Below are 16,159 nucleotides of genomic sequence, written 5' to 3' on the forward strand. Positions count from 1 at the left end.
TTGTGGGTTGGGGAGGGGTCGTGTTGGCTCATTTTAAGACAGATTGTCTGTGTTTTATTTAAAACCATCTGCAGTCACCCCTGTTAGAAGCATTTTTTTAAAAAACATCCTGTTATCTCATTAGTTATTTTTTGAACCAGACATCTTCCCTATTTTATTCCTTCTGGCCTTACCACTTATTATTTTCAAGGCCTTCCTTTTACTTGCTAGGCAGGGTCTTTCTTTACAATGCACATAGCTTACATTTGGTTAAGGAAATATAACTCTAATTCTTTAATTTCATATTTATCCAACACCCTGTAAGAGGTTAAACTTAAGCAATTCATTCTAGACTTGCGAGTGCTGTATGTATTCTTATTTTTAATTTAGCAATTTCTGACCTCTGCTATAGCACTGTCATCTGAGAGTTATTAAATCTGGATACTCTCAGAGCTGTCTTGGAATGCAAAAGAGACTGAATTGAATAATTCTTGTAGGAAATAACTTCAATTTTGTATTGTGCTTCTTGGAGATGTTCCTTCATATGTAGTCGTGCCATCTAGGCGCTCGTCACCTAACATCATAATTTTCTTGTTTTTAAGATGAAGTGGCTGTCATTGATGAAATTCAGATGATCAAAGATCCGGCTAGAGGATGGGCCTGGACCAGAGCACTTTTAGGTATGCCCATCAATGTTGAAGCCGAGCCATTTTACATTTAATAAACTAGCTCCAAGTGTGTTAAACTTACCACTAATTATATTGAATGCATTTGTTGTTTGTTTACCTTCTTGATTAGTAGAGAAGCCTCATTTTATCATATAACCTACACTTTTGTAAATTGAAAAATTGTAATTATAGGTAATCCAGCAGAATTTGAATTTAAAACTTAGTGTTAAATGTGTGCTAGCTTGGCCAATAATAAAACATTTCTATAATCTTTTAAATTTTAGACTTGGCTGATTTCTCTCCCCCCCCCCCCCCCCCTCCGTTTCTTTATGAACCAAATTTCTTGCAGGCACATGTTTTCAATTTTATGGTTTTTTTCAGTGGGAACTTTTGAAATTTTTTTTTGTCTTCAAAGACTGGAAATCTCACATTTTTGGGTTTTTCTCTCCCCTTTCTTTTACCACTGAATTTAGCAGAATGATTAAAAAACAACATTCTCTCACCCTCCCCTAATTTTACCTCTTTCCCCACTCTGTGACTTTTGAAAAGTTGGAGTGGAAAAAGGAAACTGTAACTTTTCCATATTTGAGGAAATTTTGAGAAGTTTGAGTAGAAGAGTTAGTTTCATTTTTCCTTTTACAAGTGAAGCAGTGAAACCTTAGGCATGTGTTCCCATGTTGGGCAAATATGAAGATGATGGCAAGGCACCAAGAGAGTGTCAGCAGAATATTAACTTTTAAGATAGTTATCAGATGGATGATTTGACATTGGATAATAGTTGGTAAGGTCAAGAATTGCTCCATTAAAACTTAGCAGTGTATATAGTGGTGGTTTAGGTAAATGCACAAGCAAAAGTTACAGTGACTATGGATATGTAGGAAGAAAAAATAAACAAGGAAAGAAATCTCATCCTTTATTGCCATCTTCAGTAGGCAGGATTTTTTTATTTTTTTTTGTAACCACCTCTGTCGGCTCTCAGTATTGCTGATTTGTGTGAACACTTATATTTTAACGCTTTATTTCACTGCATTTTTTTTTCAGGACTCAGTGCAGAAGAAGTTCACATTTGTGGAGAAGCTGCTGCTATTGACTTGGTGACAGAGCTAATGTATTCTACAGGAGAGGAAGTGGAGGTAGATCTTATGCTGTCCCCTTTTTTCTCCCCTGTCCAGTGGCTATAAAGTTGTATACACTTTACTATCTACTAAACTATCTAAAATATTGCAGGTGTCTACTATATCCCTCATTTGAGAAAATACTGATCAAATCTACAGGAGTCCGAGCTTGTGTTTGATATGTTGGCTATGTAAGCCTCCTGAATCAAAAGAGGTTTCTTAGAGATGTTGCAAAATTAACCTTTATTGGCAAAAATATTATTGTCCTTACCAAGAGAACAATGGATCTTACAATTTCTACTGACATACCCAGAGAGAGTGCAAGATCTATGCTGAGGCTTCCTTTACATATCCATTTTTCCTAGAGGTCACGATGCCCACCTTTTGCTCAGGTCACTTTATTTTTAGTTACTTGTTCTTAAGAAATCAAAAATCAGTAGAAGAGTATAAAATGCTAAAAGGGTTAACATATGCCAAGGAAAAAAGCTATAAAAATTAAAAAAGAAAAACAGACTAACTCTGGCTAGCTACCTCCATGTGCTCATCTGCAAGGGACATTTTACAAACATACGTCCTGATCCTGAAAGCATTCTGCCTGCAGGACTCCCATATTGGAGAGCACATTTTTTTCTCCCTAGTATTAATACAGTTTTACTTACATTGTATATGTTTGCAGTGGAATCTAATTTAAAAATAAAAGTGGCTTCTTTTCTGTCTCCTGAAAAGGTCTTTAAGTTCCCAGTTTGGAAATGCTCATGAGAATGTTCATTACTGTTTGGAATGCAGAAGGGGATGCCACCTTTTCTGTTAGTACTTCTCTCATTGGGATTGTGAGGCACAGCATAATCTTAAAGCTATGATTGATTTTTCATATGAAGTTAAAGTTTCATAGTAATTATTAATTTTGCAAAGGATTTTTGTGTTTCACCTTGACAAAACTGTTGTTTGATCCTAGGTCAGAAACTACAAGAGGCTTACCCCTATTACCGTGCTGGATTATGCATTAGAGTCTTTAGATAACCTCCGTCCTGGTGACTGCATTGTCTGTTTCAGTAAGAACGATATTTATTCTCTGAGTCGGCAGATTGAAGCCCGAGGACTAGAATGTGCTGTCATATATGGCAGTCTCCCACCTGGTAAGATACTAGCTTTATCTTGCTTTTAAAGAGAAGGCTCTGTTTATTGCTGCTACCATATGAAAAGTATTTAATAAAGAGACTTTACATTTTTCAAGCTCTATATCTAGATATTGAATTAAAACAATACTGAGCACATTTTCTTTGTCTTGTTTTATAATCTTGGAATTAGATCTTCATCAGCTGTGTAATTTTAATTTTGTTCTTCCAACAATAACTTTTATTTTATTTTGATTTATTTAAAATGACACCCATCCATTTTTCTGGGAACACTTGCAAAAATTAACATTCATGTTTCTTCAACCTGTTATGCTTTTGTTCAGTGACATGTAAGAGCACGCAATCTTTTTGTATAACCTCTTTTTGTGTGGAAAGTCTGTTACATAAAATGTACCTGTGGTTGATTCTGTTCTAGGGACAAAGCTTACCCAGGCAAAGAAATTCAATGACCCTGATGATCCATGTAAAATTCTAGTTGCTACAGATGCAATTGGAATGGGGCTTAATTTGTAAGTACTCTGAACAGGTTAAGACTTATTTTTCAATGAGACAAGTGTGCTGGTTTTCCTTAGTCTTTGACAGTTTGCTTAATGTGGATAAAAACACTTCATGTACAGTACCCAGTATGTGTGTACATGTGTTCTCACTAGAATTAAGTGGTGCCTGATCTGACTGGGTTGAGCTATACTTTCTAGATACTGAAAATGATCACAACAGTTAAACTGCTCATTTAGACTGCATCCTGTCTGGCACTGAGCATCTTCAATTCCCTTTCAATTCAGTGGCATTTGAGAATGCTCAGCTCCACACAGGATCAGGTTCTTGTTCTCTGATGTGAAAACTAGAGGTGTGCATTTCAGATATCTTAGTGATCTTAGTCAGGTCTCAGATGTTGCCATATTTTTTTGTGATGTGGTCACCATTGGACTTTGCTGTGACTGCCAACGACTGAATCAGTGGATATCTAATTACTCTGGGGGTATGTCTTCACTACCCACGGCAGGTAGCGATCAATCCAGCAGGGATCGATTTATCGCGTCTAGTCTAGACGAGATAAATCGACAGCGAGTTGACTCACGGTGATGAAGATCTAAGTACGAAGTTGCATAACTTAGGTTGATTCCTTCTCTTATCCCCCCCCGTGGGGCCACACACCCCCACAATGTAGACCAGGGCTAAGTATTCCTTCTTAAATAGGACTGATAGGTGTTGGCCTAGTGATGTGGGAAACTTGCACTGCTGCTGCCCATGGTGTGTCTGTTCCATGGCTAAAGAAAGGCCTTCTGTTTCCAAGGCCTTCAGTCTGGCAACTTTGAACAGTAAATTCATATTAGAATAACATCTACAATCTGAAGACCTCCTGCTTTGTGAAGAGAAGGGACCTTGATAGGAAAAAGGAACTCCTTCCTCTGCAGTAAATAGCTCTATGGAAATAACTTGCATGACTGAAGAGAAAGTATGCAGTGTAGTTGTAGCTGTGTTGGTACCAGGATATTAGAGACACAAGGTGGGTGAGGTGGACCAACTCTCTCACCCGCAGAAGTTGGTCCAATAAAAGATATTACCTCACCCACCTTTTCTCTGCAAGAGAAAGTAGTCAGTGATATTTGTCTGTTTTTGTTTAAATGTTTCAGGAGTATAAAGAGAATAATTTTTAATTCTCTAATAAAGCCAAGTATCAATGAAAAGGGAGAGAAGGAAATGGATGCAATTACAACCTCTCAGGCTCTACAAATTTCAGGCAGAGCTGGAAGATTTAGCTCTGTGTTTAAGGAAGGGGAAGTCACTACAATGCATCGTGATGACCTTGTATTGCTGAAAGAAATTTTGAATAGGTCTGTGCCTCCCATAGAGGTAAGAGTCTTAAATGTTCTGCTCTCAGCAAAGTGTTCTGGAACTGCCTTGGTATATTGTGATCCAGTATTCTTCTTCATTGTACACTATTGAATCTGAGTAAGAAAATTGAATTGTACAGTGCCGTCATTCTGAATGCCTGGGGCATTTGCAGGTTCCATAAAACTCGTGAAGTGTCTCACTCACGTACTGCAGCTGCTCTTCTAGACTCTCTCTTCTTGAGCTTTGTTTTCATTTTGGTTCTTAAAAGTTCAGGATGGTGGTGCTCTGTGGTGGATTCCATGGGGTACAGTGATTTCTTGCATGCTGTTCTGCTGGCTTTTGCTTTTGTGAGAACCTTTTAAAATAATTTTCTTTTTGTTAAAAAACAATGTTCATTTGTTCTTTTTCCTTAGACAGCTGGCCTGCATCCTACTGCTGAGCAGATAGAAATGTTTGCATACCATCTCCCTGATGCTACTCTGTCAAATCTAATAGTAAGAATGATTAAACCTATAGAAACGTGAACTTTCATTTTTAAAATCACATAAATGTTACCTTATAATTACTACTTTACTGCAATGCAATGTAATTAAAAAGCCAAGGTACTGCTTTGTGGGTTTTTTATTAAGCAATTAGACTTTTCTGACTACCAGTGTAGTGACAACTGATGCATTCAGAATACTCATTGTGTAACCCTTTGTGTCACTAATGACCTGGAACTCTCCAGGTAATCTTGTTTTGTTTTTAGGAGCATTTGTTACTGCAGCCACTGCTGTTCTCTTGTTTTGGTATTTTAAAAGTATACTTTTTGCTCTGAAGTTTGAGACATGCACTCAAATATTGAAGCAAAAATAATAGTTTTGGAAACTGCTTCTTGTGGAAACTCCTCAAAACTAAGCTAGTCATCTAGAATTTTGCTTTTTTTAATCTCAAAATCACTTTAGATTTTTCCTCTTCTGATCATGTGTGCTATTTGTTGAGGCAATGTCTTCACTAAAGTTTGGACATATGGATTCTATAGAAGCCACACAATCCCATCATTACTTGTTTTTTTTGGATTTGTTCCATCTTACTAATGAATTCACTATAGTGCTCATAAAGTTTATTTAGGAATAAACTTTTGAAGTATAAATGAAACTTTTAATCCTACGTTTTAAAACAATCAAACAAAAAAAGGACCATGGAGAGTTAATCTTCTAAACAGATTATCAGAATTTTACAACCGTTCACACAGATTTCCTGAGTGTCTCGAGAGGCCACTGAAGTTATTAACTGAGAATACTAAGTTAGCTAAGCAAAATGTACAAAGTTAACCTATTATGAAAAAGAGAGTTTTGTGCTATCCAAACAGAGGCCTCATGTAAAACTCATGCTGATAGAATAGCAGTATGTGTTTTAAGTGTTTGCTTTCTAAAAACATCAAAGCTAGTATCCAAGTATACAAATAATCTTTAAACAATTTTTTTCCTTTCGAAGTCTAATTAAAAGCCTTATTTAAAATTTTGCTGTATGATACATATCCAGCCAGGCACACAGATCAGTGGTTGAATGTATCTCTACTGATGATGTCATACTGGTAAGAACTAATGCTGTGGACACTTGAGATTTTTTTTTATTTTTTTTTTAATCTGAAATATGTTTCAAGCACAGGTGGGGAGGAATTTGTCTTTATACTCTTTGATCTCAACTCCTGCAACATTTTAGTTGATCTGTTTTCTCACTACTTTTTCCTGTAATCTCAAAATCCTAAAGCCAACCTTATAATAATTTAATGGTTGAATTATCTACCAAGATAAAAAGAAATCTATCTTGTGTTATGCTGCTGACACAAATTTACAACAGTTTAATGTAGAAATAACTGATTTTATGAGAGCATACTATGTGGCTTATTATGTATGCTCTTATCTTACTATATTATATATTTAAGAAGAAGTTGTTTTACTTTTTTTAAGTAGTGTAGCATACCCTCTGTACTGCTACCGAATCTGCATTTTACAGATGTAATTTTTAAAGGAAATTGTGCAGGGAGAGAACAAACACAACCTATACAAAAATGATTGGTTTTTTTTTAAGCTACCGTTCAAATGTAATCAAACTTTGAAAGAGCTCATCAAGTATTCAGTTGTTACCATGGCAGTATAAAAGCTGACAACCATCATTTGTGATAATCTGAACTTCAACTATTAACCGTATTTTAATTTTTTTCTGAACAGGATATCTTTGTGAGCCTCTCACAAGTGGATGGGCTCTATTTTGTCTGCAATGTTGATGACTTTAAATTTCTAGCAGATATGATTCAGCACATTCCACTAAACTTAAGAGTAAGGTATGTGTTCTGCACAGCACCCATCAACAAAAAACAGCCTTTTGTCTGCACCTCTTTGTTAAAGGTAAGTTCTTCAAATATACAGTTAATTATAATTGACTAGATCAGTCTTAAGCAAATTGGCAGTTTCCAAGTGCATTTTAAAAAGCTCACATGGAAGTAGAACTACAAACTAACTGGTGAATTTCTAAAGAATACAACATTTATTAACTGTTCAGATAAAGGTTTGTAAATGCCTTAGCTTTTCACTCTTGGAGCCCAGCTTCCACTTTAGGATGTAAATTAAAAAAAAAAGGTGTCTAAACTTTCCCTTTATTCACATCAGAAAATCCCATAACTTGCCCAGTGGGAATTTCTGAACTAGCAGAGGTCAGGAATGATGTACATATTTAGAGTGGTGTGTTATTAAGCTTTGCACAGCACTTTCTAGCAGTAGCTTGCCTACAATCAGCTGGTGCCATTATTAGTAACTCATTTTTCTCAGCACCCAATTTGTGAATAAAATAGAAGTACTTAAGCTCAACTACATTAATCATTGATTTTATGATTAAGACTTTAAAAAAGTGAATTCACATAACTAAGAAATAAATTATGTGACCATATATGATCAATTTCATAGTGTAGTCTTGCAAAGCCTGATTTGAGTAATCTTTTAGTCATGTGAGTAGTCCACTGAAGGCGGTAGAAACTACTCATGTAAGTTGGGCTTTGCAGGATCAGGCCCTTGCTCAGTGATTTCCTGTTAATTCATATCAAATGTTGCCACATTTGTTTCACTTTGTTTGGACAAAACACTTTTTCAGAGTAAAAAACAAAAACATTTTTGCTGCATATCATTGAAATGAGAAGTCTCTTATTTGTGTGAAAATACAGATCTATAGTTTACAAATTGGCTAATGATTTTACTTTTCTCAAATTCTGAGTGCCTCATTTAAACTACTAAAAAGGGCCTCATCTTCAGAAAATGCTTAGCTCTCACCCTCTGAAAATCAGACCCCTGCCCAGTGTCTGAAATTGGGCACCCAAAATCACTAATCACTTTTGAAATTTTAGGCCATAACTTTTGTGATTGAGTTGTCTGTTAGCTGTTTTGCCAAGATTCCCAAGTGTCAGTGATTAATTCTATTTAAAAAAACAACAACAAAATCTTTAATCTCAGCTTTATTTAAAAAAAAAAGTGTCCTTGTTACATCAGGGAGTAAGTATCCAACATCACTTTCTCAACCTAGAAAAAATAATCTGAAATAAGAGAAGCATTGTTAGGATTCAACAAAACGAGCTGGCTGCTGATAGATCTAAGACAATGGGCAAAGCTCAGCTGACCGTGCTAGGAGGAGATCATCAAGCCATAAAACTCTGCTCTCATTTTCTGGATAGCCCCATACTTTGCTTCTTAGCTGTGTGTATGGCCCATAACAAATTGTTTTAATGAGGCACAGGAGGGGAGAGATGGCTCCTGGGTTGAATAGTTATGTAAAAAATGTGTGGTAGTTGAAGAAAATTCTGAGCTGCATAAAGTAAAACGTTGTTTGAAATATGTGCAGACAAACTTTAGATCACTTACTAAAATACAGTAGCTGTGAAACCCTTACACTTAGTTGTTCCGATACTTCTGTTCCTTATTCTCCAATAATAGATGCTTGTTTTTAACTTAATAAATAGATTATGAGATCACAAAAGCAATATTGCCTTGCTAGTCAAACTTCATTCGACATAGTGCTCTGTCATAGACAGAATGTTAGTTCTTCGAGCAATTGCACCTGTCCATTCCACTTTGGGTGTGTGCACGCCCAGTGCACTAGTGTCAGAGATTTTTCCCTCAGCGGTACCTGTCAGGGCAGGTTATGTGCCCTTTTCTTCCTCACGCTCCTGTGCGATGATATAAAGGGCAGAGCTGCCCCAGCCCCCCTAAGTTCCTTCTTCCATTTGTGATGGCTGTTGGAGTGTGCTACCTTCTTACTGCAAGTGTTTCCTCTTCTAAATGTTTTCGATTGTATATAGCTAGTACTTGTTAATAGTCTTAGTGTAGTGTTTTAGTAGTAGTTCTCATTTTTTCTCTTTTACTAGGATATTTAGTTTATGCTTCAGTTCCCACTGGTTCTGCATACAGATACCTGGTGCTGGGGCATGTCTTGGTCCCCAGGCTTCAAACCTTGCCATGAATGCAAAAAGCCAAGGCTGTCAGTGACCCACACTTCCATGTGCCTAAAGTGCTTCGGAGAAGCTCACATCGGGGCAGGTGCCAAATCTGCAGGGACTTTAAGCGCAGAACTAAAACAGATGGGGAGGTCAGGGTAAAGCATCTTGTGGAGGCAGCCTTTTCCCCACCCTTGGAAACTTCCCGCTCGGAGTGAGCACTGAGCATCTTTACTTCGGTTGGGAGTGCTCCTCCTGTTGTGACAGAGTGTCGATGCTGATCTACTTCTCTGATACGAATGAAACAACACTGGCAAATGTCATTGAGGAGATTGAGGTCCCTGGCACTGACGTTCAGCAGTCAAGCTGCGAAGCAAGATAGAACATGCTCAGTGCTGAGATGCTGTCTGGTGCATATGGAGGTTCAGGCATGGTCGTTGACTCGACACTGGTACCAGTGTCATTGAGACCAACATCTAGGGAAGTACCATTTGGCTCAGCAGCAGCAAAAGACTCTCCTGATGCCATCAGCACCTGAGGCATATGCTGCGGCATGCAATCTGCTAAGTCTGTCAGTGCTGGCTTTGCTGGAGGTTCAATTGACACTTCCCCCAGTACTGGCAGACACCAACGAGCACTTGCCAGCCTCTAGAGTTTAGCACCTGATACCACAGGCACCTCTTGACACTCTGGTACTGCCTCATATGGTGCTGTTAAAGGGCAAACAGGCTATGATTTCTCTGGTGCCATCCTTTCCAGGCTCCGGGCACTGCTCCCTGTCACTGAGAGATACCGCACCTTCCTGCTCAAATTACACAGGTTCATTCTCTGAATTGGAAGTTGGATCTTGCGTCACAGCTGCATTACTTAAGCCATCACTCTACTCCAAGGGGTTTGCATCCTGGTTCCTGCAGAAGCTCCACATTGGTTGGTTGGTAGGGAGCCTTGGCAGGGGAGAATGGGGCTCCAGTGCCATATCAACAGCCATATGGAAACCTGTGGAGGTTGCTGCCAACTCCAGATCCTCTCCTTGCTCACCCTCCTCTACATCCTCTAATAGGCATTGTGAAGCTTCACGTCAAGAACTGCAAGAAGTCTCTCCCAGTAATGAGCTCCCAAACATGAGCAATCTGCCCCAGTGAATCCCCCTTCAGAGAAATTTCTGGAAGCACCACCTCATCCAGTCTTAGGTTCTTCCTCATCACTCCCAGATGAGGTAGCAATGGTCAGTGTTTCCTCATATCCTGCTGACAATTACATCAGGACCTCCTAAAGAGGGTGGCTTTCACCACAGACATACAGGTGGAAGTAGAGCTCCCATAGATTGGTTGGTTGATATTTTGGGATCTGTGGGGTCTTCTCAAGTGGCATTTCTCATAAATGAGACTATTTTGGAGCCCACAAAAATAGTGTGACAAACACCATCTTCCCTGCCTCCCACTGCTAAAAGAACTGAATGGCGGTATTGCGTCAACTTGCGCTAGGGTCAGTAGGAGTCTACCTCAAAATCAAAGGATGCAAAGAAACTCTTTGTAGGAGAAAAGTTTATTCTACAGCTGGCCTGCACCTCTGGATTTCTAATCAGTGAATATTGCTGGGGCACTGTTTTTCTCCCTCTGGGGCATATTTTTAAAATGGCCAGAGGATGCCAGACAAGAGTTTTTTGCAATAGCGGACAAGGTAGCCAGGGCCTTGCTTCAGGTTGCATTGAATGCTTCAGATTCTACTGCTAGAGCCATGGCATCAGCCATAACAATGCGTTAAATGTTCATGGATCCAGTCATCAGATCTTCCTCAGGAGGGACCAACGCAGGTCTTCAGGGCACTTCGGCGGCGTGTCCCGGGGTGGAAGGACCACCGCCGCAGGTCTTCAGAGCACTTCGGTGGTGGGTCCCGGGGCGGAAGGACCCCCCACCGCCGAAGACCTGGAGCAGAAGAAGCTCCAGGGACCTGGGCCCCGTGAGAGTTTTCCGGGGCCCCCGGAGCGAGTGAAGGGCCCCACTCCAGGGGCTCCGAAAAACTCTCGGCAAATTGCCCCACTTGTCCCACCCCTGGGCGGCCCTGGACCAACGCTCTTTTCGCAGCAAGGAGATGACAAGTTTCACAGCCTTAACGACTCTAGGGCTATGCTGAAGCCTTTGGGTATTTACACTCCTCTCCCAAAGAAGCAGCAGTTTCACCTGCAGCAGTCCTACCAGGATACTTCCTTTATGCCTTATCAGGACGAGACTAGGAGAAAAGGGAAAAGTTACAGGTGGAGACCACCACCACCTCTTTTTTCTCATCTACTGCGAGCTTGTCCAGACAGCCTGGGAACACCAAACAGTCAGTTTGACTATCTTGGGAAGCACAGCATACAAGGAATTTTGCTATATTCTCAAACCCTGTTTATTTTTCCAGCAGGCTATCCCACTTCCTAAGTGCTTGGACCTATATCACTACAGACTAGTGGGCCTTAAACAAGATGGAATTGGGATCTATCCTTCAGTTTATTTCTAGCCTTCGTCCCCAGCCCCATTCCCCATCCCTTTTCAGGGACCTCTCTCAAGAGGAAGTTCTCCTTTGGGGGGTACGGTCTCTCTTCCTGTTGGGAGTCAGAGGAAGTTCCTCCTTTACATGGAGGAAAGGGGTTTTATTCATGCTACTTTCAGATTCCAAAGGAAAAAGGAGGCCCCAGACCCATACTAGACCTGTGAGAGCTGATGAAATACATAAGGAAAATCAATTTTCACATGGTCACTTTGGCTTCTGTTATCCCCTGTCTGGATCTTGGTGACTGATACGCTGCCCTCGACTTAAAGGGTGTATTTCAATGTGTTACTACGTCAAAGCCCCAGGAGATTCCTCAGATTTATGGTCAACCAATCCACTATCAGCTTGCAGTCCCTGCCATTTGGCCTGACTGTGGCCCCACCTGTCTTCACAAAGCATGGCATGGCAATGGTGGCTACATTACAGAGGAAATCGGGAGTATAAGTGTTTCTATATCTGGATGACTAGCTGGTGAGAGGCTGATCCAAGAGTGAGGTGATGCTGATAAATGAGGAAAAGTCAATCCTTTGGCCTGTTCAGAGAATAGAATTTATAGGCGCAGTCTTGGATTCTTCAGAAGCCAGGGTGTTCCTCTCACAAAGCAGATTCCAGACAATGTTTGGCATTTTGTTAGATCTGAAAGCCCATTCTGCCATGACAGTATGGAACTGTCTCGCACTTCTGGGGTACATGGCCTCTTGTATTTACATGGTTTGGCATGCTATAGGCTTCGTCTTAGGAAGGTGCAGGGCTGACTGAGCTGGTGTCTTTCCCAATTTGTCATCCAGTGGACATGTTAGTTCGAGTGTTCAAAGAAGTCTTAGCCTCTTTGAACTGATGGATGGACCAACCAATGTATGGGTGGGAGTTCCTTTCATTCCCCTACAACCTACTTTGACTCTGGTTACAGATGCTTCTGCCTTAGGTTGGGGAGTCCACCTGGGAACTCTGCAGACACAAGGTATCTGATCTGTTGAGGATTTAGCTCTCCACATAAATATAAGATAGTCGAGAGCTATTCATCTAGCTTGTTACGCTATTCTCCTCACATCAAGGGAAGGATTTTGCTAGTTCTTACGGACAACACAGCAGCAATGTTCTGCATGAATAGACACTTAGGCCTAGTCTTCACTTACCGGCTGGTCCGGAGGCACGCCATCGATGTTCTGGGATCGATCCCGGAAGTGCTCACAATCGGCGCCGGTACTCCAGCTCGCCGAGAGGAGTACGCGGCGTCGACGGGGGGAGACTTCCGGCCGCGTCTGGACCGCGGTAAGTCCGGAGTAAGGTACTTCGAATTCAGCTACGTTATTAACGTAGCTGAATTTGCGTACCTTAGTCCGAAGTCCGGACTAAGTGTGGACCAGCCCATAGGGACCAACTTGACACTTCTATGCCAAGAGACAATACTGTTTTGGGAGTTTTGTATTGCCAGCTTGATCCACATCAAACTCTCTGACCTTCAAGGTGTCCAGAACAGTCTGGCAGATCAGCTGAGCAGATCTTTCACCAGTCACCATGAGTGGTCTTTTTGTCTGGGGGGTTCTCCACATAGAATTGTTTGCAATCTGATAGAACAGGAAGTATCATCAGTTTTGTTCAAGAACAGGTCACAGTCCAGGGTTTCTGACAGATGCTTTCCTGTTGTCTTGGAAAGACAACCTCCATGTATGCTTACCCTCTGGTTCCACTCTTTCCCAGAGTTGTGTTAAAAAATCAGATAGGATCATGCTCACGTGACCCTTGTTGCACCGGTGTGGTCTCCAGCATTGCTTTTCCACTCTACTGTCCCTTTCAACATGGGCTCCATTGACATAAAAAACAGATCCAGATTTGATTTCACAGGACCATAGTCTCCTTCACCCCAAACCTGAGGCTCTCCATCTTACAGCTTGGATGCTCCATGGTTAACACCTCAGGAGTTTAACCTGCAGATTGAATTGGTTGAGAGTCACCGAAAGTGGAATGGACAAGTGCAATCACTTGAAGAAAAAACTAACCTGGTGTTCTTTGAAATGTGTTACATATGTTCATTCTATGACCCACCCTCCTTCCCTTCTATATCAGAATCTGTCCAGTAAGAAGGAAATGGGAGGGTTTGGGGGGTAGCTCTACCCTTTTGTCATCGCTCAGCACCACAAGGCAGCAGAGGGTGCATGTGCTACCCCAATGGGTACCACCAAGGGAAAAATCTCTGACGCTAGTGCACATGTAACACCAACAGACCCCGGTCATTGGCGGGCGGGATCGAACCCGGGATCTCTGGAGCTTAGTTCATGAGCCTCTACCGCATGAGCTAAAAGCCAGCTGGCTATTAGCTAAGGCTGTAGAGCAGACTCATTTAACTCCTTCTCTTTAAGTGGTCTCAGTGCCACTAGATGGGACAGAACATCACACCCAGAAGGTGTGTGGGTTACACACACACACTTAAAGTGCAGTGGACATGTACAACATATCTCAAAGAACAACAGCTACAGAGCAGGTTAGTAACTTTTTTTTTGTATTTGCCAGTATTATGATTTTCCATTATTATACTACTGTATCTTTACAATATAAAAACACATATGTCAACACAGATAAAGAGGATATAGTTAAATAAAAGTTGTTGTACTTGTAACTCATACTAATACAGTCTATTTCTGAGGCTTTGGGATGGAAATTTGAAATGGTTTAATAAATTAATATGTTGTAAAAATACTCAGTTCTTGCTAACAGACTTATACAAGACCCTGTTGAATCTGTTTATTTTCCAGTTTGCAAGGCAGTTTAGTAGAAATGAGCCTTTGACATTTGACTGGCTATGCAGGCATACTAACTGGCCACTGGTCCCACCAAAGAACATCAAGGATCTTGTACACCTTGAAGCTGTTCATGATGTTTTTGACCTCTATCTGTGGTTAAGGTATTGAAACTGAAACTTAAGCTTTATTTTGGTTTTCTCCTAGTATATTTGCAGCTCATGGACAAATGGAAGCCATGTTTTTGTGTTGGTACAAATTTAGCACTATATGGGAGAATGTCACATTGACAGTTAAACAGATTTCTGTAGAACCTACTGTTTGTACAACCTGAGCAGATGCAACAGTTGTACTGTCAAGATCCTCTCTGATGATGAGGCAATGTATAATATGATACACAAAGAAGAGGCATATGGGTGGGAGCGGATAGGTGGTCACTTATATACCACAAAATAGTAAGACAGCAGCTTGATCTCTGCTTACTCCATTAACCTACAGCAGTTCTTATATTGGCAAATGTAAGACATTTTTTTCTTTCAGTTACCGATTTATGGACATGTTCCCAGATGCCAGCCTCGTACGGGACATCCAGAAAGAACTAGACAACATTATACAAATTGGTGTGTGCAACATTACAACGCTTATCAGAGCTTCACAAGCTACTTCTGTTTCTGGTGCTATAGCTGTACCAGATGACTTTCCTCTTCAGAGAACTGAAGTTAATGACAGGATGTTGAACTTGGAAGATCTTCCAGCAGCAAACCAAGAGCAATTCTCAAGTGCCACAAAGGTCCCAGGACAGAAGAGAATAAGGGGATCTAAAGCTTTGGGCTATAGACCTGCTGAAGTACAGTCGAATATGAAAAGTCACCAACAAGGATCTCTTGCTGCCAGACTAGTGCGTGAAGGACTCCTTACCCAAGAAATGCTGAAACAGCTGGAAAGAGAGTGGCAGGTTCATCGCAATAACAATGGAAATTTCCCAACTGGAAAAAGAGATGATCAGAATGGTTCAAAGGGGACAGGGAACAAGAAGTGAAATAATGACCTAATTCCATTTAATTTTTGTTCATAGAATAAATGACCTTTTCTGGCATCTCTGGATTACACTGGTGCTGTTGCATTTTTTCCCCTTGTGATTAGTTCTGTGAAGCAAATATTCAGAGATGGAGTCTTGTAAGCTGAAAGGTTATTTTATTAATTCTGCTTTTGTTGACTTGTTATGCACTTTCTCACAACCACGACATTCAGCATAAGAAATAGTGTGTTCCTATATGAAAGTTTGAACCTAAAACATCCTTACAAAATACACACACAAACTGTTTTTACCATAATGGTCAGGTATATTTCCTTAGTAATGAATTAGCTAATCATTCCACACCTTCGTATAGTACATAGTTCAACAGATAAGTGCTATAAATGGTAATATAGAACTTCATAGGAAATCAGATTAGAATCTCATGCCTTTCAACCTTTGCCTTCCCTGAAAATCTGAAGTAATCAGGTGGAAAGCATTTATCTGTTAATGTCCTAGATGTGGGCAATTTACAGTATTTCTCTCTCACAGAAATTGTGGAGGAAAGGTCATAGCCCTTTTAAGTTCTTTCTATCTGATGGCTTCTAGGGAAAAAATTGATACATTAAAAACATTTATTTTTACCCTGGGGGAAATCTAGACATGAACTTATTCAGG

At 40.3% G+C, this 16,159-nt stretch overlaps 1 protein-coding gene across 1 annotated transcript in view; it reads left to right on the forward strand.

Moving 5' to 3' along the window:
• Positions 1-15,570, forward strand: part of SUPV3L1 (Suv3 like RNA helicase) — a 43,040-nt gene extending 27,470 nt beyond the window's left edge. Inside the window, exons 7-15 of the mRNA XM_034776268.1 lie at positions 582-659; positions 1,689-1,780; positions 2,718-2,898; positions 3,314-3,407; positions 4,533-4,752; positions 5,148-5,228; positions 6,948-7,124; positions 14,482-14,630; positions 15,007-15,570. Of these exons, the coding sequence (XP_034632159.1) occupies positions 582-659; positions 1,689-1,780; positions 2,718-2,898; positions 3,314-3,407; positions 4,533-4,752; positions 5,148-5,228; positions 6,948-7,124; positions 14,482-14,630; positions 15,007-15,505 (1,571 nt within the window). The 3' untranslated portion in view covers positions 15,506-15,570. The remainder of the gene's footprint in view (positions 1-581; positions 660-1,688; positions 1,781-2,717; positions 2,899-3,313; positions 3,408-4,532; positions 4,753-5,147; positions 5,229-6,947; positions 7,125-14,481; positions 14,631-15,006) is intronic.
• The last annotated feature ends 589 nt before the right edge of the window (positions 15,571-16,159 follow it).

The sequence above is a fragment of the Trachemys scripta genome, chromosome 7, assembly GCF_013100865.1.
Source record: "Trachemys scripta elegans isolate TJP31775 chromosome 7, CAS_Tse_1.0, whole genome shotgun sequence".
NCBI lineage: Eukaryota > Metazoa > Chordata > Testudines > Emydidae > Trachemys > Trachemys scripta.